Source organism: Rhagoletis pomonella, unplaced genomic scaffold, assembly GCF_013731165.1.
Source record: "Rhagoletis pomonella isolate Grant_MI unplaced genomic scaffold, Rhpom_1.0 Rhpom_scaffold_00008, whole genome shotgun sequence".
In the NCBI taxonomy this organism is placed as follows: domain Eukaryota; kingdom Metazoa; phylum Arthropoda; class Insecta; order Diptera; family Tephritidae; genus Rhagoletis; species Rhagoletis pomonella.
Genome location: NW_023458562.1, coordinates 43,042,280 through 43,063,626, shown reverse-complemented (window position 1 = coordinate 43,063,626; position 21,347 = coordinate 43,042,280). Strand labels below are relative to the sequence as shown.

The 21,347-nt window shown below is 35.7% G+C and overlaps 1 protein-coding gene across 1 annotated transcript; it reads right to left on the bottom strand.

Moving 5' to 3' along the window:
* Window positions 1-718: 718 nt before the first annotated feature.
* LOC118744901 (leucine-rich repeat and death domain-containing protein 1) lies at window positions 719-20,506 on the bottom strand. The gene is made up of 6 exons (XM_036478324.1): window positions 20,310-20,506; window positions 19,987-20,233; window positions 3,360-3,542; window positions 3,129-3,276; window positions 1,065-1,376; window positions 719-895 (listed from the first exon to the last, which is right to left on the bottom strand). Exons 1-6 carry the CDS (start codon window positions 20,391-20,393, stop codon window positions 772-774), a joined length of 1,098 nt encoding a protein of 365 aa, XP_036334217.1. The 5' UTR covers window positions 20,394-20,506; the 3' UTR covers window positions 719-771.
* Window positions 20,507-21,347: the final 841 nt, after the last annotated feature.

Below are 21,347 nucleotides of genomic sequence, written 5' to 3'. Positions count from 1 at the left end.
AGAGCGGCGCTCTGCATTCTTGGGGTGCATACACACGATTGAGAGAATACAAAGGTTGCGCCGATCTCGGACCGCTATTCCTCTCTTAACGAATTTGACAGAATCGTTGTTTGCACGACGTCACACTTGTGCAACTTGTTTACGTTTTCCTTGAAACATTTTTTCTTCTTCTTCCATTCTTGCTCACGTTTTGGCATTTCTCTCTAGCAATTGCACCAGTGTGACGTCATACAAAAGTTATTCTCAAAAATCCTCTCTGATCGGCGCAATCTTGTATTCTATAATTCTTGGTGCGTACATATTCATATACATACTCAGTTGTGAACAGTCAAATACATGCTTAATAAATTTTGTATGAAAATATTATTTTTAAATACGAACATTTTTAAACGACAATCAAATATAAAGAATTCATTTTTACTATGCATTATTTCCCTCAGTGTATAACCAAATCAAGTGTTGAGAGAAACATATTTAGTTGACGTAACTGAATTCTTTTTGCAGTGTAGGACTATTCTCTTTCTTTTTACTGGGATTTTACAATTAAAACTGCATATTTACATATGCACATACATCCGGATATCAGTGAGAGAAACCGAGAGTAGAATATTAAACATAATTCGATTCTGATTAAACAAGATCCGTTTCCGAACATAAGAAATTTCAAAACATAAAAAAGGACGAGAAATGTTGTATACATTTATTGTGTTTACTTAAATTTACTTCCCTTAATTAATATTTACATAGACTTCTATTTTTTACTAAGACGCTTTAAAGATCACAAACCTCCCAGTCCAGCTGATAATACTTTTTCCCGTTGTCCATCAGCCATAAGTTCGCACAGTGATTTGAGCAAAAGTAACAGGTAAAAATTTGCTTCGATGTACTACCACGTCTAGACCGGAAATTATTGGTCAACTCAATTTTCAGTTATGGGCCGTTTACACAGTGAAGAGTTAACTCACGCTCGGCAGCTAACTTAAATTTTTTGTACTGAAAATCTGTAGTTAACTGCCGATGCTGAGTTAACTCGTCACCTATGTAGTTCATTAAATACAACTCACCTTTTCACAGCCATAAAGTAGTAAGTAGTATACAGCGGATTGGAGCAATTGAACATCGTACAACGAGCGGTGGGTCCATTGACTATATGATCATAAATGTACTTTTCAGGTAGCATTTGCTTCAGCGCCACATTCTCCCACAAGGGCATAAAGCGTCCCAGATATTGAACCGCTCGAATACAGTCATCGTACAGCGTTACTTGGTTGTCCAGCGATGGTACGCTAAAGATACGACGGGTTCCAAAAGGTAGCAATAAACTGGTATTGGTTTCTTTCTCTAACACCCAGAAGAAACTATCGTGCGACACCGACCTATATATACCGTAAAAGTATGTACATATACATATGTATTAATTCAGATTTTCATTTATAATAAGCAGGGAACGGATTTTATGGAAATTGCCTTTTTTCAGCTAAAGAGACAGAGTATATTCGATTAAGAATGTCCACGATTTAGCTTTCCCTGATTCCATATATACACATTTTGAATAACTCAGTGAGAGGGGAGACCAGTATGTTTGCATGTATGTATATAAAAAAAATATTTATTGGACCAAAAAGTAGTGGGTAGGCACTGTGGCCAATGGTAATCAACTATTACCACCTCCGCATGGTTGTAAGCCATGCAGAGTCCGCAGAATGCTCCGGAAGCAGTGTCCGGAGGATGCATCCGACTAGGCAGAGCATGCTTTGAAGTGCCATCTTATTGAAACTTAAGAAAGTTCAATTACTTGGCAGTTGAGAAGTGCATGTGCAAAAATTTCCTAAATTGCATAAAGGAAATTTTTGCACATGCAGCAGTACATAGCATGTATTTAGGCGCCTGGTGTTAGCAGACGCGCCTAAACATACCGGCCCCCCTAGACGACTTGGTCGTCTAGTGGATATAACAAAAGCCGCAAATATCCGGCTCGAAGGACCATGAATAACTCAGTGAGAGGGGAGACCAGTATGTTTGCATGTATGTATATAAAAAAAATATTTATTGGACCAAAAAGTAGTGGGTAGGCACTGTGGCCAATGGTAATCAACTATTACCACCTCCGCATGATTGTAAGCCATGCAGAGTCCGCAGAATGCTCCGGAAGCAGTGTCCGGAGGATGCATCCGACTAGGCAGAGCATGCTTTGAAGTGCCATCTTATTGAAACTTAAGAAAGTTCAATTACTTGGCAGTTGAGAAGTGCATGTGCAAAAATTTCCTAAATTGCATAAAGGAAATTTTTGCACATGCAGCAGTGCATAGCATGTATTTAGGCGCCTGGTGTTAGCAGACGCGCCTAAACACATTTGATGTTGCCTTTTTTAAGATATTTGCATTTTTTTGCCTTTTCTACCTTTAAAAAAGTGATTATAGCATTTACAATTTTTTTTTAAGATTAAAAAATATACACATGCGGCTTATAGAAGCGCAGGGACCTCTTGCCAAATTGGTGTTGGAAAAATTCAAAGCCGTTTTCTCAGCTAACGTAGGCTTGGAGACAATAAGGGGTGTGGATAAAATTGTAAAGGGCGAGGAAAACGCCCTTATTCCTGATAATATGAACGTTTCAAACGTTCCATATTTACATTGGGCTCCACTTGTATCAACTTACTTCGAGCGCACATTTAGTACATTCAAGGCTCTTCTTCGCGAAAATCTAATGAAAATGCTGCCAAGAAAACTTCAAAATGCATTTTGTGGTTCAATGTTACTACAACTATACAGATTAAAGTTTTATGAGTTTGAAACTCGAAAGGATAAAATAGGCAAAGATTCAAAGTACAAATTTTCAATATAATGAAACTAGTTCATAGTTTTCCTCTTTTTACTTGTAATATAAACATTTCTAAAATAAATGTATTTTTTGGTTGTTCTTCGTATTTTCTGTTTTTTTTTAGTACATTATTTTACTTTTTTTGCAATACCTAGTGCCTTTTTCGCTATTTTATTTTGCCTTTTCCAGCCTATTTCGCTATTTTATTTTGCCTTTTCCAGCCTATTTCGTTATTTAATTTTGCCTTTTTTATATGTTTTTAGGTCCTGAAAATCCGTTCCCTGATAATAAGTAATAGCAATATTTACATTGGTGTTGCTTTCGAACGATTATCATAGAAAGTTTGGAAGAACTTTTCGTAAATCATAGGCACATGTGTAATGGATGTGTTGTGAAAGATGCGCACATGGTTGAGAAACTTGGAGAGCGCAACCGGAAGATAAATGAGCGCGCAACCTAACCAGGGGGTATAAGATATTTAAAAGAGCAAGATATGTGTAAAACCAGTATCACCTTCAAAATGTATGAGAGTTACTTACGATCTGCTGAGAGTGATTGTAGGGAAGGCAAGTAAGAGATTCGTTCGGGTATATGCCAGATATTGACATTATCACTGAGGTTGAGTTCGTGTAGCCGTTGACACTCGCTTAGTTGAATTGGCAGACGTTTAAGGTGATTCTTGGAAAGGTTTAGTTCTTCCAGTTGTTTTAACGCACCAATTTCTGAAAGATGAAAACCAAAACCAAAGGTAAATCAAAAATTGAATATACATACATATCTAACTAAATTCTGACAAAATTATAGAACGGAAGTGAGTTTATCTGCGTAGGCATGGCGGATAGATCCTACTAATGATATGCTCTCATACGATCTAAATTGCGTAGCTGACCATTTGCTAAACCTTGTTTTGACTATGTCAAATTAAATGGCATTTGCCGTCAAATAAGTGAAAACATCTTGTCAAATGAAACTAAAAAATACAAAGTCGGACAAATTAATAGGGTGCGCCTAGTGCTGGGGCATGGGTAAATACCTAATTGGTAAATTGGGTATTTACCGATAAATACCCAGATATTTACCGAAGTACTTTGGTATTTACCAAATTGTGGGTATAAATAATAGGTACGGAAATTTAAAGTAAATTAAAAGAAATTTCAGATAGAAAACAAATAACGTTTGTTTTTAGTTTTTAGCTAAATAAAAGCTTAGTACCACGATTGTTTATTAGGAAAACATTGAAAAAGCAACAAAGTCTAAGCGGTAGAAGTTATAGCAGCTATTTCGAAGATACCCACATCTCATCAGACTTCTTTTTCCTAGACTTCAGTGGGGATCGAACCTGCGTAATCGATGTTCAAAGTCAGAAGCGTTAACCACTGAGCTATGTACACCCTGTAAACTCTTGTTGCTAATTCATTTTATTTTTTTTAGAACCAACTTGGTTTCTAATTACAAATGAAATAAAACCTGAATGAAGTCATAATCACTCAATCTCAAACTCACGAGCAGTGTTGCCGTTTTAGCCTTTGGTGGCTAGATTTAGCTACCACATACTTTGTTTGGCCACATAAATTTAAAATTGCCCCTAGCCCCATTTTTAGCCCTTTGGGAGAATTTACTTATACTTGGCATGAAAAAGTTGTATATGCTTAATTTGATCTAATTTTTTTTTAGATTAGGTTCACGAAATAGTAGTTGTGAATTAAAAAAAAAATGTTTAAAAGAATGGTAGAAAAATTATGAAATTTCGGCTCTAATCATTTTGATCTTTCCTCGACCTCATTTGTAAAGAAATAAATATTGTACCAGCATGCTGGTAAGTTATATGCTTCGAGCCTGATGGTACAATCACTTGATGGAGCCAGCAAGCTGGTGTCGTATATTTCCCCTTTTATACAAAAAGGTTTTTGGTTGGATAAAATATTTGCTTTTTTTCCAGAGTTCGTTGTTTTCCATACCATTGCTTATTGAAAATGTTTGTGTGTATACTTATATGTATATGTATGTGGCAATCGAGAAGAGACAGCCGTGGTGTATAGACGTGGAGAACGAGCATTTTTTTTACCGAGGATCAGAGAATATACTATTACGTAGATTAACCGTCTTTGATAGCATTTTGTATAACCTATACTCGTATTGTATTAATTTCCAACTATATTTTTGAGAATACTATTCGCTTTAAATACCAATCCCATACTGTAATAAGTTGAATTGAATAAATCAACATCTCACATGTATGTATATGTAAGTAAAAAAATTTAGCCACCATTTTTAACCACAAGGATTTTTTTTAGCTCTTTTTTAGCCCTTTTTTTAAAGGAATTTGGCTACCACTAAAACTGATTCGCGGCAACACTGCTCACGAGTGCACGATTCCTGTTGAAGTTGAAGGAATGCCATCTTCAGCACCTTGTGAACTACGAAAATTAAGTAAATAATATATTAGATTTTAGTAATGGCAAGCGAAGTATTTTTCGTACAAATCGAAGAAAACTTACTCAAAAACAGGGCTGGTAAACGGAAAAGGGTAGCTAAGGGCAAATGCAGTTAAAAGTGAAAAAATCGTACAAAATTCATTTCATGGAGCAGTATTTTGGTAAAATTGTGCGCGTAAGTGAAAAGGCAGCTAAACGTAATATACTGTACATACATAATTTTAATAAAAATTGTAGTTTTTATTTGCAGGGGTACACACATTTTATTCAATAAGCATCTACCGAAATTAGGTAAATACCCGGGTACGAAAATGGGTATTAATGGGTAAATACCAAGGTGTACACCGTGCGCCATTTTAACAATTTGTGGCTTTTTTTCGCTTGTTTATTTAATTTTTGTTATTTTTTTTATGAAAGTATAGCTAACTACCTAACAAAAATCATGTAGGGCCAAATCTCAAACTAAGTACAAATATTTGAAATATTCGACAAAGTTTCATCAAAATCTTTAGTAAACATTTTGGTACGCAGTTTTATAGCACATTAAATTGTTATAAAATAAAGTGTAAATGTGAACCTCCTAAAAAATATCGTTGTCTTTTTGGCGAAGATGCGAAGCATTTTCTTACGCACAAATTATGTTAGGCAATTTCTTTGTGTGGAAGAAAACAAGGCGAATTCATATAAGGTGGTAGCGGTAGTACCAAGGCACATTAAACAGGTAGTATCAGTAGAGCAAAAACAACATTTGCGTGTATTTTGTTGTTGCTTCTGGTATCGAAAGTGTCAAAAACTGTTCTGAATTTTTTCTTCTAAATCAAAGCGTGCCATGTGAAATACAAAAAATTATAAAAAATAAAAAATTGAAATTGGAAAAAATAAAAATTGATGCAACTTTCTTTCCTAGTAAATTTGTTTGCTAATCGAAGCATTGATCCATCCTTTGCAAGGCCCACTAATCAGCGGTCGTGCTGCCGAGTTGGGCCAACGTTCCAAAAGCTGCTATTCAATCGCTTGTTTTGTATGGAAAAAGGTTTCACAAGCAAATGGATTTTAACAACTTATAATTTTCGTGAGAAAAAAATAAAAATATTTGACATTTTCGGGACCAAATAATTTGAAAATAAATCAAATCAGCTGCTCTACTGATACTACCTGTTCAATGTACCTTGGGTAGTACAAAAAAAAACATGTATTTTGTTTTCGCTTTTGCTACACAAATGTCAAATTTCAGCTATTCTTCGCTCAAAGAGGAAGAGGGAAAGAAAATGCCAACACTCTTACCTTCACACTTTCTCATAAGGGGTTTTGACATATGACAGGTGTTCTAGCAACGCCAGTCAAGTGATTAAAAACAAACAAAAATTGTTTTGGAAAAATTTGGTACAAAAAGTTCCAGAAGGGGCTCCGAGAAGGAATCTGAGCATACATAATATTTAAATGACATGCAAACAATGTATTCTTGTAGTTTCGAGCATTTTGATTAATCTTAGTAAATTATATTTTGAGCTCAAAAGAGAATAACTCGTTTTTAACCGACTTCCAAAAAAGGAGGAGGTTATCAGTTCGTCGGAATATATATATATTTTTTTTATGTATGTTACCGCATAACTTTGGACCGCGTCAACCGATTGCGATAATTATTTTTGCATCGCAAAGGTAGTGTCTTAGAGGTGGTCCCATACTAATCTGGGTTAGATCCGATCATTGGATTATGAAATATATATATATACATATATATTTTAAGTCGGTTTTTTTGCTAAAAATTACTTGTCTTACTTGTAATTCCTATGGGAATAATAAACACTCGATGTGCGATTTTCATACACATATTTATTATGAAGTATATATGTGTAAGTAAGGTAAAAATAAACCTCACGGTTAGGCTTGTAAAATGTCCGGGTCTAGGAGCCGTCGGGCTGGGGGAAAAATCTGCGCGCTACGGGTTTGCCATTAATTTCTTCGAGTTGTGGTTAAAAACCCTGAGATCCTCCGATTTACTGGAAATATGTATGACTAACAATAAGTTTTCTTTTTAATAAAAAATTACATATTCTGTAAACACGTACATTTCATATGTGTACGGTGACCATCCATCCTGTATTATACGGGAGAGTCCTCTTTTTTTCGTCAGTTGTCCTGGTAATTTATTTATTTTATACGGAACGCCAAATGATCTGTATTTCTTTTTATGTCCCGTAATCTGTATTTTGGCGCCTTAACAGCTGATAAAAACGGGGTAAAAATCCCGAACACAAAGTACATAGTTATCGAAAAATATTGTACAAATGTGTGTTGTTGCAACTGAATATTTACGTGCTGCGTTCACAAAAGATCGAAAAATATATGCTAAATAAAGATGCTGTTTCAGGGCTAATAAATCTACGATCATTGAAAAAGATTTTCAATTACTCTAGTTTTTGTGGAAAAAATTTGCAAAATTATGTTTTGTCCCGTATTCGGATACCACAAATATGGTCACCGTACATATGTGGTATGCATTTGAATTTTTCTTCTAGTGCCATTTAAAATAGGTTTGTTCCACAAGGTACTTGTAGAAAAACTCGAGCAAATTTAAAACTGTCAGCGTATATCAAATAAACTCTAAAACGTACAAATTTAAAACTGTCAGCGTATATCAAATAAACTCTAAAACGTACTTGTGGAACGCGTATGTGTAACTCGAAGTGACTTCGAGTAGCTTGTGGAACATATCTGATTTATAAACCTGCCTTTACGTCCGTCAATTCAACCACTTGATATCTCTTTAGATACCCAGTGGATACAACTTTTTATAGCGTATACGGATTTCAGAGAATCGCCGAAGGTAATTGGTGAAATTCAGCCTATGCCAGTAAGCAAAGAGTTGTTTAAGGTATTTGGAAAACAGTTGGACCCATCCAAGAAACAGAATGAGGGTAAAACTGATATTGTCCCAATTTGGAAAGCCTACTCACAGTGCTGACAAATTGACACACTACTAAAAACCAAAGGTGTTTTCTGTTTTATGAGCAAGAAACCTACCAAAATTTAAACGTCCTACCATTCTACCAACGAGAAAAAACTACCAATTTTGGTAGGAAAAGCCCAGACCGGCAACCCTGTGCAGGATTTTTATTTTCGACGTAGAATACGTCTTATGTACGTTTCGATATGGAGGCTATGCTCAAATGTTGTAGTTGTAATTTTTAAAGCTTCACGAAAACGCTTGTTGCACGGGAACTAATGAAGCGATTTCAAAGAGGAGTGTGGCGTTTCAAAGCTAAAATTCCAAACCTATCGCCAGATTAATTTTTGTAGGTAACCAATTCGATTTATTTCGTAGAAACTATGGTAAATATTGGGGTTAATTTTGAGCCTTTAAAGTGCTCCAGCAGCTTATGATTTGCAGATATAACTTTCATTTTTGGGAACTTTTGAGGTACTTAATCCCCATTGATTTAAATGAAACTCATATCAAATGAAAGATGAGTGGGCGTAGATGTGCCGAATTTAGTTTTTAACCCTCTAAGAGCCACCTTGACGGAAATATTAAAAAAAAAACTATTTACAGTCCTGATTGGTACAAGTTCAGCCCGAATATCAGTTAGAGAACAACATGACTTCTTATATATTAATACCAGAGACCGTACCGGTTATGCATCTTATAATAAAAAGTTATTTTTTGACTTTTATTATTTTGAGCAAATAATACCGTGTAATTTTGCTTTTTATTTTTTTGAGACAAAAATAAAAGTTAAAATTTGCCTTTTATTTTTTTTGAGCAGAAAATAATCGGTAATTGTTGCCTTTTATTTTTTCAGGCAAAAATAAAAGTCAAAGTTCCAAATTAAGTATTCCAGAGTTGTGTATACTCGAATTTAATAGTTTTAAAGCTCCTATCTGGATTTTAATAATTCCCTAATACCCGAATACCAGGGTTAGATCAAATCTAAATATGTACTTATGTACAATACATGAAGGCATCTTCTATTAACGGTATCAGACCTGCACCGATTATTCGATTTTCAAAACTGAGGTTCCGAATTAAAGGATTTGGCCTATAAATGTGCAACAAGGTATGAGATTTTTGAAAAGGGTTATCAACTTTTTTAAAATTATAAAACCTGCCCCGCTCGTTGTATTAAAAAAAATAGGTGTAAAATGAAAGGGCAGGGTCTCTAGAAGTGCAATAAAGTTTAATTTTTTGAATATGGTTGCCACCCGCTTAAAAAATTACAAAGCTTACACCGCTAGCGCAATTTTAAAAAATGATATAATGTGTCATATAAACGGGCTTGGTCTATAGACCTACAAGGAAGAATGTCTTATTTTTTTAAAGGGTTGCCAGCTGTTATAAACTATGTGTAACATGAGGCTACCTTTTTTAAGGAAATAAGATGCTCTTCCTTCCAGATCTATAGGCCAAGCCCGTTTATATGACACATTATATCATTTTTTAAAATTGCGCTAGCGGTGTAAGTTTTGTAATTTTTTAAATTAAAAAATTTTAAATTTAAAAAATTAAACCTTCTTGCACATCTAGAGGCCCAGCCCTCTCATTTGAAACCTAATTTTTTTCTAATACAACGAACTGTGCAGGTTTTATAATTTAAAAAAAGGGGCAACCCTTTCTAAAAAAGTCATACCTTGCTCTACACTTAGAGCCCAAGCCCTTTAATTTGGAACCTCAGCTTTGAAAATCGAATGATCGGTGCAGATCTGATGCCGTTAACAAAAGATGCCTTCATGTATTGTATTTATACATCGTATTTATTTGTCTGTTCCTTTGAACATCGGACTAAAACCTGTGGAACTGTCAAACTAAAATTTTACTCTCTCAAGTGAGAGTAAAAGGAGAACAGATGCATAAGTGCACGGGAACGAAAAAAGCACTATTTCCTGTAAAAACGTCAGTTGGTTTGTTTACATGTGATTGGCCCAACACTGATTTGGCTGAAATATCACTAAATAATTATTAAAATCTATACATATTCAAATATTTCGTTGTTAACTTCCATTTTTTTTACATATATAAGGTTCCTTGCTTCCACTGCTTTCTGTTTTTTAGTCTGTTCCAATAGCAGTCCGGTTTACAGGATTTAGTCAGAACTTACAGGAAGTCGTTCCTATTGACATAAAACCTGTAAGTGGGAACACATTTGAGAGAGTAACTGAGCAACTGTTCCTAGTCAGAAGTTACAGGATTTAGTCCGGAGTATTTTTTCCTGTACCATGTGCAAACAAAAACTGAAAGCGGTGAAAGCTAAGAATCTTTTATTTGTTAAAAAATGGAAGTAAACAACGAAATATTTGAATATGTATAGATTTTAATAATTATTTAGTGCTATTTCAGCTAAATCAGTGTTGTACAAATGACATGTAAACAAACCGACTGACGTTTTCACAGGAAATAGTGCTTTTTGCGTTCCTATGCACTTATGCATCTGTTCTCCTTTTACTCTCATTTGAGAGCGTAAAATTGTAGTTTGACAGTTCCACAGGTTTTAGTCCGCAGTTCAAAGGAACAGACTATTTGTTTGCAGATGCAAATCAGCTGATCGTTTGACACTTTTCATGAACTTACAGGAAAAAAACTCCGGACTAAATCCTGTAACTTCTGACTAGGAACAGTTGCTAAGTTTCTCTCTCAAAAGTGTTCCCACCTACAGGTTTTATGTCAATAGGAACGGCTTCCTGTAAGTTCTAACTAAATCCTGTAAGCCGGACTGCTATTGGAACAGACTATATGTAAGTTAACAAAAGATGTAACTACATCAATAATTATGTTCGTTCTTTTAAGTGCCCAACCCGCCTAAGTACCTCAAATAGCTGACATTTTTCATGAAGTACTTAAGCAGGTTTTATTGCATATACAGTACTTCAGACGGCGCTTAATTCGAGAATGGATGGTCCACTTTCAGCTTTTTTTTGTTGTTGTATTTGTTTGCCAGATGATGGGTATGAAGGAGCTTTTTGTTTATGGGAAACGTATGCAATAAACTATGCAAAAAATTTGGAGCTTACGTTTCTTTCGCGGTTATGACTCGATTGCTTCTATAGTTCTTATAGTGCGATGCCTAACTATAACTTTTATTTAATCGGATTTATGTTACAAAATACTTGCTTTATTTGGTGGTGTCACAAACGGTAAGAAGAAAAAGAAAATTCTACAAAATGACAGATCGGTTTTTTCGCGGTGCTGCCAGACGGTTTAATTCATAAAAAAATAATAAGTGTTGCCAGTCTGCGGACGATGATACTGTCGTCTGGTTTTGGGGGTTTTCACCTACTAAACCGCCACAACCAGCCCCCTGCCAGTATGTGTGGTCTTACAGACAGAGAGGACTAGGAAATCGATCTTTTATTCCCAAACCAAACCAAACCAAAAATAATTTAAAATATTCGAATAATTATATTAATCATGCAATTAAAAAAATCAAAAATAATTGAAAAGAATTATATGTATTAATCATGTAATTAAAAAAGTTCAAAAATAATTGAAAATAATCATGTAATTAAAACAATTAATAAATTAATTTTCTTTTTTGAAAGTAATTAGTAATTAAAAATGTGCAAAGAATGGTACTTAATCATTAAACAGCTACTCAAAAAACATGCTTTAATTAATAATTATTTAATTTCATTTATTTATTAATCTACAGTGCAAAGTACCTTACAGACGAGACCAAAATATAAACACGCCCAAATTGGCAATTAAAATATTGCTAAAATATGCATAAATACATACCATATTAAGCAATTACAATTTTACAAAATTTGATCTAGATGAAGCAAAATCGAGCAGGTTTGTATTAGATAATGCATTAAAATCTCGAAGAGCACGAGCAATGGGAGCATTACCCTTTTCGCCGTAAAAAGGGTAAAAAAGGGAAGATTTCTTTGCGGAACCTTAAAGCTTATCCGTTCAAGTAAAACTGGACAATCAATAATACCATTAATAATATTGAAAGTGATTAACAGTGGAAGGACTGTCCTTCTCTTTTCTAGAAAGTCCAGATTAATAAGCATAAGCCGAGAATTGTAGGATGGATGGATGGAGTTTTTGAGTATAAAGTTAATATGACAACTGAACGAAAATTTCGAGTCGAAAATAACACTGAGGTCCTTAAACTCTGTAACATTCTGTAGTGCATGATTAGCAATGTTATATGTTGTGTTAAAATTGGTATGATGCCTCGAAAACGTCAAATGGAAACATTTTTTAATATGTACGTAGACGCGACCTCTCGCACCAGCGATGGAGATTATCCAGATCACATTGTAGCTTTAGAGAAATCACTGAGTCCTTAACTGTTGAAAAAATTTTCAAATCATCGGCATAGAGCAGACAATTTGAAGAAAAACATTTACTGATGTCATTGATAAAAAGGACAAAGAGAAGGGTCCCCAAGTTGCTTCCTTTGGGGACACCTGAAGTAGCAAAAAAATGGATCGAGAAAATCCCGTCTAAGCTACTGCAGAAAGGTGGAGAAATTATTTGAGTTGTAAACAAGATTTCTTTATTTACGAAGCATTGACAGATGTCCTTATAAGAGCTGGAAGTCAATTATGTGTGTCCCTAAACAAATTTTTAATTCAGAAAATTCGCGATATATTCGAGAAAAGAGAAATTTACATATCGGTGGCTTTGTGGAAGATCAACCTTTCTCGGCAGCCAGTTCGAACACGCCCTATCACAGAAAATTTTTCAACAACGCCCTATTTCCGAATTTTACGCCGAATTTTAGAATTTGATCGAAAAACGCTCTATCGCAGAAAACTTTTCAAGAACATCCTATTTTAGAATTCAGTTCAAACCCGCCCTATCTCAACATATTTTTAATATATTTTCAGTTGAGATTGGGTGTTTTTCAATAAGATCCTTAAATAGGCCGTTCTTCAATCAAATTCTGGAGTAGGGCGTTCCTGAAAAGTTTTCTGATATAGGGCGTTTTCGAACTGGCTGCGGAGATAGGTCGATCTTCCACTCAGCCATTGACATGCACTTGTGTTTGGTACTGTTTTATATGTTATTCTTCAGTGTGTTCGGTGATTAAATCCTCAGCAGACAGTGAGCCATTTGCTTCTACTTCCTCCTCTTTAACTTCTGTTGGTGGTTCTTTTGGTGGATCAGGCTGTTCTCTTCTGTTTTCAGTGATTAAATCCTCAGCAGGCGGTGGGTAATTTGCTTCCTCTTCAATTTCTGTTGGCGATTCTGTTGGTTGGCCATGCTGTTCGGGCTTCGCGGCTATACTTTGAGCAGTAGGAGGTCGACATATTTCATCATATTTCACACAATCATCTGGTAGTGGAGTTGGTCTAGTTTTAAAATATCTTAACGCCTTTTTACAGTAACACTGATCGGCCAGAGATTTCATTGAACCAGCAGCGTACTTTCCCAGAACAGCCTGTGAAAAAGCTCCAAGTATCTTCAGCAGTTCGTTTTGTGCTCTTTCAATATTCTTCTTATGACCCCCCCATGCAATACAAATCGATGATTGACTACCGCCGTCAAAGCTAAACGTTATTGGCCATGGCTTTGGGGATGGATCGACCGCAAAAGCATTTAATTGGCATAGCGTTTTGTCTTCTGTTTTACCATCCACTTGCAAAATAATGCCTTGGAAGAGAATATGGTTGTTTTTGGAAGTACAATAGTATATGCTTTGGTAATTTCCTTAAACTTACCACCTACTGCCGGCGGCACAACTTGTCTTAGCATGCGCAGCGTTGCTTTGGAAATTTGACCTGGTGAATAACGTTTATCGCACTTAGGGCCCGAATGCAACACAGGCAATTTTAGCAATGTCCCTTGAAGGTCTACATGGTGATCGAAAAGCGCCTTATAAATGAACATCAAAACAGTTTCGGCAACTTTCTCAGCACGATCTAAGTCATTATCATCCGACGGTATGATATCAACTTCTAGTACAGCTAGCATTCGTTTTGATTGTGATATGGCTGCATATTTCGCCAAGGTATTCCCATTCTCAATTATGGCTTGATATGATGGTGTGAACTCGCCTATATTGTACTGAGCTCTCCACATGGTAAAATCACAACCGGAATCCTTATATTCCGTACAATTGCCACCCAATCCATCTAGGCCTTGAGTAGTGAACTCTCCGACTGTGCACATAAGCGGCACTAGCCCCCGACCCACTGTAACGCCCACCAATATATTTTTACGCCGCAATTGGCAGTGGAGCGCACACCCGCTGCTTGTCGTCTGATCCAACACTTCCGGGTGCACCGCTACGCCTGACACATAGTCGGCCATTTTTTCACCAGTCGAGAAAAGCATGTTGCGATACTGAATGCGAGTCGCTTCGCCGCGGCTTATACCAAATACTTCCAATTGTTTTTCTAATTGGTAAGGAGACTCGTCGGTGATGAGCATACCATGGCCTGGAGTCATAAGTATTGTAGCGATATAATGCAATTCATCACTTCTGCTACGTGGCGGATGATTGAAATAAGTAGTCATGTTGGATCTAATGCAGTTTTTTTATGAATTTGAAATTTTGGGAACAACAGAGAAATAACAGTTCAAACGTGAATAATTTTATTTTTCTGAAAACTTTATATTTTTTTGAGTTTCTTTGTTTGACAAATTATAATTTACTTCTTTATTTCTGCATTATGCCAGCCCAGGGAGCTAGGCCAGCACTGGACCGGAATGACGGCTGTCCATATGTAGGTCAGCTGAGGGAATATGTAGATCAGTGCCAGGCAGCCAGTAGCCTCGCAAGGCTACATGTTTTGACTGGCACTGATGTAGATTAAGAAAAATAAAGATAAATATATAGTAAGAAAAAGATGAGGATGAGGGATACTGATAAAAGACGAAGATACCCAACAAGGAAAATAAACTTATAGAAAGTTTTTTTTTAAGTTTTCAATTATAAACATTAATGGCCTTATTCATAAAAAATAAAATAGGTTTATAGAGCTCTATAAAGTGACATTTTCATACAAATTTTCGATTTATAAAGCAGTTAAAGTCTTCTTTATTTTTTATGAATTTGGGCGTGCTCGAGCCGCCCCCCCCCCCTAATTTTAAAAATTTCCTTTATTTAGGTTTATTAGTACGTAACTAAAAATCGTCAAATGACGCTTACGAAAATATGTAGTATATTGCATTTTATTATTAAATAAAATGGTTTTGTTTTTGTTAATAGCTAAATCCGTTAGGGCAAAACACACTGAATAAATAAATGATAGTTTGGGAAGAGTTTCTTCATTGACATCACCAGCTTCTAACCACTTTTATATTTCTAACAAAAGAAAGCGTGTGGAATTTAAAAAACTTCAACTTCAAACAAATGTACAGAGTTTTTCCAGCCCTTAAACGCGCAACTCATTCGAAAAAGATTGTTTTTTTTTCATTGTTTGTATACAAACATATGTTCACGTGCATATCTTTTTTTTTAATTTTCAAAAGGCAGTCAAAAAAATTATTTATTTATTGTAGCTGGTAGCTTGATTTCGATGAAAATGTCATAATGCCAGCAAAAGGCAAATGGCTAACATGGCGACCAAAATCGTTAAGTGAAACTACCTTCTTTTTTGTATCATGCTAACACCTATAAATAAATATCATTTTAAACATGTCGTGTATTTACACCAATTGCCACGTTAAAAGCGACTCCTATGTGTCATGCTGGCTTTGCGATGGAATTGTACATATAAAATGTGCTGGTTTGAGCGGTAGGGTGGTATACGCTATTAATGAGGGAAAGGGTTTTCGCTGGTCTTGTTAAAGGTAGATCAACCGAAGTTGATTTGTTTAAATCCTTTAGGCAGTCTAGAAATGGTTTTTCTGAGATCGGGAAGGATCTGTCGGTGCTTGTTGAGAAATTTAAGCATTATGAAAAAAAGTTTAAGTCTTTCACATGTCTCGACAACCCTCCACACTCTGAGAATAGCCGAGTAAATAAAAATAGGCGTGTTAGTAGTCCACCTAAAAAGATTGCCACTGAATCTTCTCAGAAAAATCCGCCATCTCAACCCTTAGATCTAATCAATCTTTCTTCTCCATGTCCTCAGGCATTGGACCTCCACTATCGAAAGCCATATCGACTAGGTCTACGTCTAAAAATAATAATGACAATAAAACTGTTGAAAACAGTGTCGCCATCGACATCTAAAGCTTCACTACCAAACATAGTTCCTCCGAATAATTTGGAATCCTGAATTTCTGAAGTCAGTACCAAAAAGTTGGTTGTAATTCCTCCGAGAAGATCAATTTTTGTCTCTAGATTTGCTAAAGACACTTCTTCGGATTATATAAAGTCCTACATATCGACTAAAATTAAAACTAAAGATGTATTTATTCGCATATTTAATTTTGAATACGATCGCGATATTTCATCTTTTAAAATTAATGTATCTGCTGAAGATTTTGATTCACTACTAAATAATTGATTTTGGCCGAGTGGGGCGTTTGTTCGCGAGTTTGAGTATAAACCTGATAAAAGTAATACCAACGTAGCTAAAATTTCTAATCTTAATTTTGTTTCAAAAAACTAACTCGCAAGTCTAATTAATGAGTGACATAGAACGTTTTGCAGTATCACCGACGATATGAAACTTCTTTAAACAACCCAGTGCGAAAATGTAATGTATAGTAATCGAAAAAATAATCAGTAAACAACCCTTTTCACATTCGAAGATGCATTTTTTTTCCCCCAGGGCGATGCCCTAAGAAAAGTGGGGCATTCAATTTTGCATTACCTAGTATCGAGAAATGAATGTGATTTAATATGAAATTTTTGGGACTTTTTGTTAACATTAGAATGCTGATTACATATTAAACAGTAATTGGATGTAACACTCATAAGAAATACATTCGATTATTTATCACGCATGGAATGCATTATTAATTTTCCCACTGGGATCGAAAATGTGCCCTGACTTGACTTCAATGTATTTCTGCGTATTTGGAAGGTTAACATAATACGTGTGTATAGTAACAAATAGTCAGCACTAATTTGTACTGACACGTGCAAATTTTTACTGGAAAGGTATATAATAACCAGGGTTGCCATTTTAGCCGTTTTCCGGCTAGATTTAGCCGGTTTTGATAGCAACTAGCCGGAGAAAATTCGATTTAGCCGGCAGCCGATTTGTTAGCCGGTTTGTAAAAAAAAGTTAGCCGTTTTTAGCCGATTTTACTATTTGCCTAATTTTCAGGTGCAAAAAGTAAACAAGTTGTTCGAAAGCAATAATGCAGACCCAATGAAGATTTTTAATGAACTCAATGTTTTACTTTCGCATCTATGCTCCCTAGTGGTTATTTGCGCGGACACATTTGATCCTATATGCTCCCCGTTGGAACCATACCTTGCTCCATTTCCTCAGTTTTATCACAGTTTTGAAGAGTATTTAAAAACAAAAGTAAGCACAAACGCTTTTGACCACGAAGCCGAGAAAATAATTCGAGAAAATCGTCGCTATTTTATTATCACTTTAATAATATTACTTTAATAATAAAGGAATTACGCCAACGCCTCCCTACAAATATTGCCACACTAAAAAAAATTGACTTTTTTCGGTTGGAAATGCATTAAGAGTAATTAAACCAAAAGTATTTGTTCAACTACAGCAACAAAAACACAAATATAATGCCGACGAAATAACATCCATAGAGATGTAATGGCAACGGTTAACGTTACATACCTGGAGTAATTTAGACTCAACTGTAAAATTTTGGGCCGAAGTTTATCAATTTCGAAATGCCCTAGGAGAAAACCCTTTTGCTGACCTTTCCAACCTAGTTTTTAGTTTTCTTGTTTTGCCTATAAGTAATGCAGAAGTAGAGCGAATATTTAGTTCAATGAATATAATAAAAACCAAGCAAAGAAATCCAATGTGCGTTAAAACGTTAAACGCTATTTTATATATAAGATACGGTTTAAAACGTGAAGAAAAATGCTGCCATAGTTTTACTGTAGATGACGATCTCTTAAAATCAATGAATTCAGGTGATATATGCAATAGTGATTCATTTGATGATGAGGAATATACACTCGATATAAATTAATGGTGTTAACTAGTCTTTCGTTTCTTGCGATTTATTTAAATAAAGCATGTGAATTTTCACTAAAACATTTTAGCCGTTTTTTGCCAGAGTCTATGTGAAATTTCACTAAAACATTTTAGCCGTTTTTAGCCGCTTTTTTTGCCAATCTAGCCGGTCGGCCCAAAAAGTTCTGGCAACACTGATAATAACCCAAAAAATTTGGAAGAGAGCACTGAATCGAGAGTGTTACAACATTGGAGAGCTGTAAATTCTTGCTGGTGAAACTTTTTTTACCAGAAAGTAGCTAGCAGACGAGGAATACAGCAGGAATGTCAAAATAGTGCAACAACTGTTCACTTGCAAGTTGTTACTAGTTTTGTGTTCAATAATTTTTTTCTGCTTGTTTAATCTTCTCCTTAGTTTTACGCTCTATTTTGCGTTTTGCTATTCGCTGCAATTTTTTACTGAAAAAGTTGTTATACACAATTAATATTTCATCAAAATCAGACCATATTTAACATTGGGAGTCACATTTTGTTTAGTTGGTGGCTTGGTTTGCCTGTGGACCAATCTTCACTGTATTTTAGGTTTCTGTTTTCTAGATAAACCACATACGCAAACCAAATTTGATCAAAATTGGATAACTTTTAAAATTCCGCTCATGAGATTTGGAGGCGTGGTAGTTGGCCAATCCTGACCACATTTAAAACTTTTTTAAGTGAAATTAGACCATATGCAAAATTCATCGAAATTGGACCACGTTTACTATTTTGTTCGCAGCTTATATGGGGACGTTACACTGTGCGATGCGGCAATGTCTGAATTTGGTATCCCCGCGAAACTGGCACGGCTGTGCAAAATAACGTTGAGCAATACCACCAGCTCCATCAGAATTCGGAAGGACATGTTCGAATGACACCAAACGAGGTTTCAGACAGGGTGACATCCTTTCTTGTGATTAGTTTAATCTGAAGTTGGAGAAGATAATAAGAGCCACAGAAATGAACGGATTAGACTGAATTTTGTACAAGAGCGTACAATTGCTGGCGTATCCCGACGACATCGACATCATCGGCAAAAACAAGGGTACGTCTGGTCTGCCTTCTCGGAATTAGATAGAAAACCAAAGCGCATGGGTCTGGTGGCGAATGAGGAGAAAGGAGAATAATAATGTCAGCCTTGAGATTCAACGGAGAATCACTCTTGCCAGCTAGTGTTACTCTAAATGTGTAGGCAGTTGAGAAGTTAAGTCCTCTCTCGTCTTACAAAACTCCTACTCTAAAAGTCACTCACAATGCCCGTGCTGGTGTATGGCGTAGAAGCATGGACAATAAAAACATCTGATGAGGCGGCTCTTGGAGTTCTCAGGAGATTTACGGGCCTTGCGGGTAGGCGATGGCGAGTACCGCAGACGATGACAAAATGAGCTTCGTGGATCCGCTGGCTTGGCCATGTCGTATGAATGGACAGAAATTCTCCAGATCTAAAATTCTACGGTACGAGTCACGATGCTATTAGCAAGAAGGACTTGGCTTCACTTGGCATTTCCAATTGGTGGTAGTTGGAACAGAAGAAACACGACTGACGTGCTTTCTAGAGCTCGGCCAGAATTGCATATGATCCTAAATACTAAATGCATCGATGGTCTAAGTAAACTACTAATATCTACTTATAGCCTAAGTAAAACAAAAGTGAGAGATGAAACATACATGCAACTGAACTCACCAGCGGGCAGTTCCGTCAGTTCGTTGCCACTCACATTAAAACGCTGCAGCCGGTCCATCAACCCAATAGTTTTTGGGAGCTCACGTATCTGATTATTCGAGACATCAAGAAATTCCAGATTTTCCAACAAGTACATTTCTTCGGGAAGCGCGTTGAGATTATTGCCTGCCAAGTGTATGAACTTTAAAGTTGTAACATTCAACAGCCATTTGGGAATGGTGGTGATAAAGTTCTCCTTCAGGTACACCTTTGACGGTAGGATTGAATAATTCTAAAATGAACATTTCTATGTTGAAATACACTTATTCGAAAGTGCTGTTTACCTCTTCGAGATCTTCGTATAGATACAGGTCCATGGGCACATCTTTGAAGTTAAGATAGCTCCAGTGCAGTGTCGTTTTATTCATGGTGGTGCAGCGTGGTATGGGAAAAGGAAGGCGTGTTTTATGCTGATCAATTTTCGTTGTGTAATGGGCGCTGTGAAGCGCGCTTGAGAGCAGAAGCTGGAGATAAATCACTGTAGTGAAGTGATCGATTAAAAGCGCTGCAATATCACATGCATATATTTTATCGCCAAATCGATTTCACACGCACAAAATATCTCTTACAATGAATTTTTTACTTGAATTGGCATGTTATGCATTACACAACACACATATGTATATATTACGTATACTTCCTCCGATTTTGTACTTTTCGTTAATTTATTATATATATTTTTAAACTAGAACTTCACTATCACGTAATCTTTTTTAATTATATCACATCTTAGTTTTCATTTTGGCTACAATTTCTCATAAAATATAAAAAAGCTAACATAATGTCAAAGCAATCTTCTGACACTTGAGCGAATACAATGAGATCAAAATCACAACACTTTTTCGATGCAGTGCATCTGCGGTTCAATGGCGGTTTGTGAACACTGTGATACAAGAAGGAAAGATTATATTCACACGCGATATACAGTAAGTTAATCTGTCATTAACGCAGGCCAAAGACTAAAACGCGACAGACTGAAGAAATTACGCTCTCCACGAAAAGCTTTTCGCTAAAATAAAATTAATCAGAGAATTTTCACTTTGATAAAAATGGATACATTCTCATAGTTACTTCTTTCTTGTATTTACGATTTTGCAACTTTGTATTGATCACAAACTATTTTTGTACAAATAAAATTATTTGGCACACATACGGCAAATTTTCTCAAAACATCGCGAGAAAGAATGATCCAAAAAAATGTATTTGCAAATTCACAGAGAATATAAAAATCACTAACGGAAGGCGTAACAAAGAAAAGATACATATGTACATAAATGCGTGAGAAATTTTAAAAAGGAAAATGAGCAAAATAAATAATATCC

Excerpts from the sequence above, each read along its gene's own strand:
- LOC118744901 (XM_036478324.1), bottom strand. The coding sequence starts at position 20,393 with ATGAATAAAACGACACTGCACTGGAGCTATCTTAACTTCAAAGATGTG. Across the intron at positions 20,234-20,309 it reads TATACGAAGATCTCGAAGAG|GTGTACCTGAAGGAGAACTT; the intron begins GTAAACAGCACT and ends CTACCGTCAAAG. Across the intron at positions 3,543-19,986 it reads ACTGACGGAACTGCCCGCTG|AAATTGGTGCGTTAAAACAA; the intron begins GTGAGTTCAGTT and ends TTCATCTTTCAG.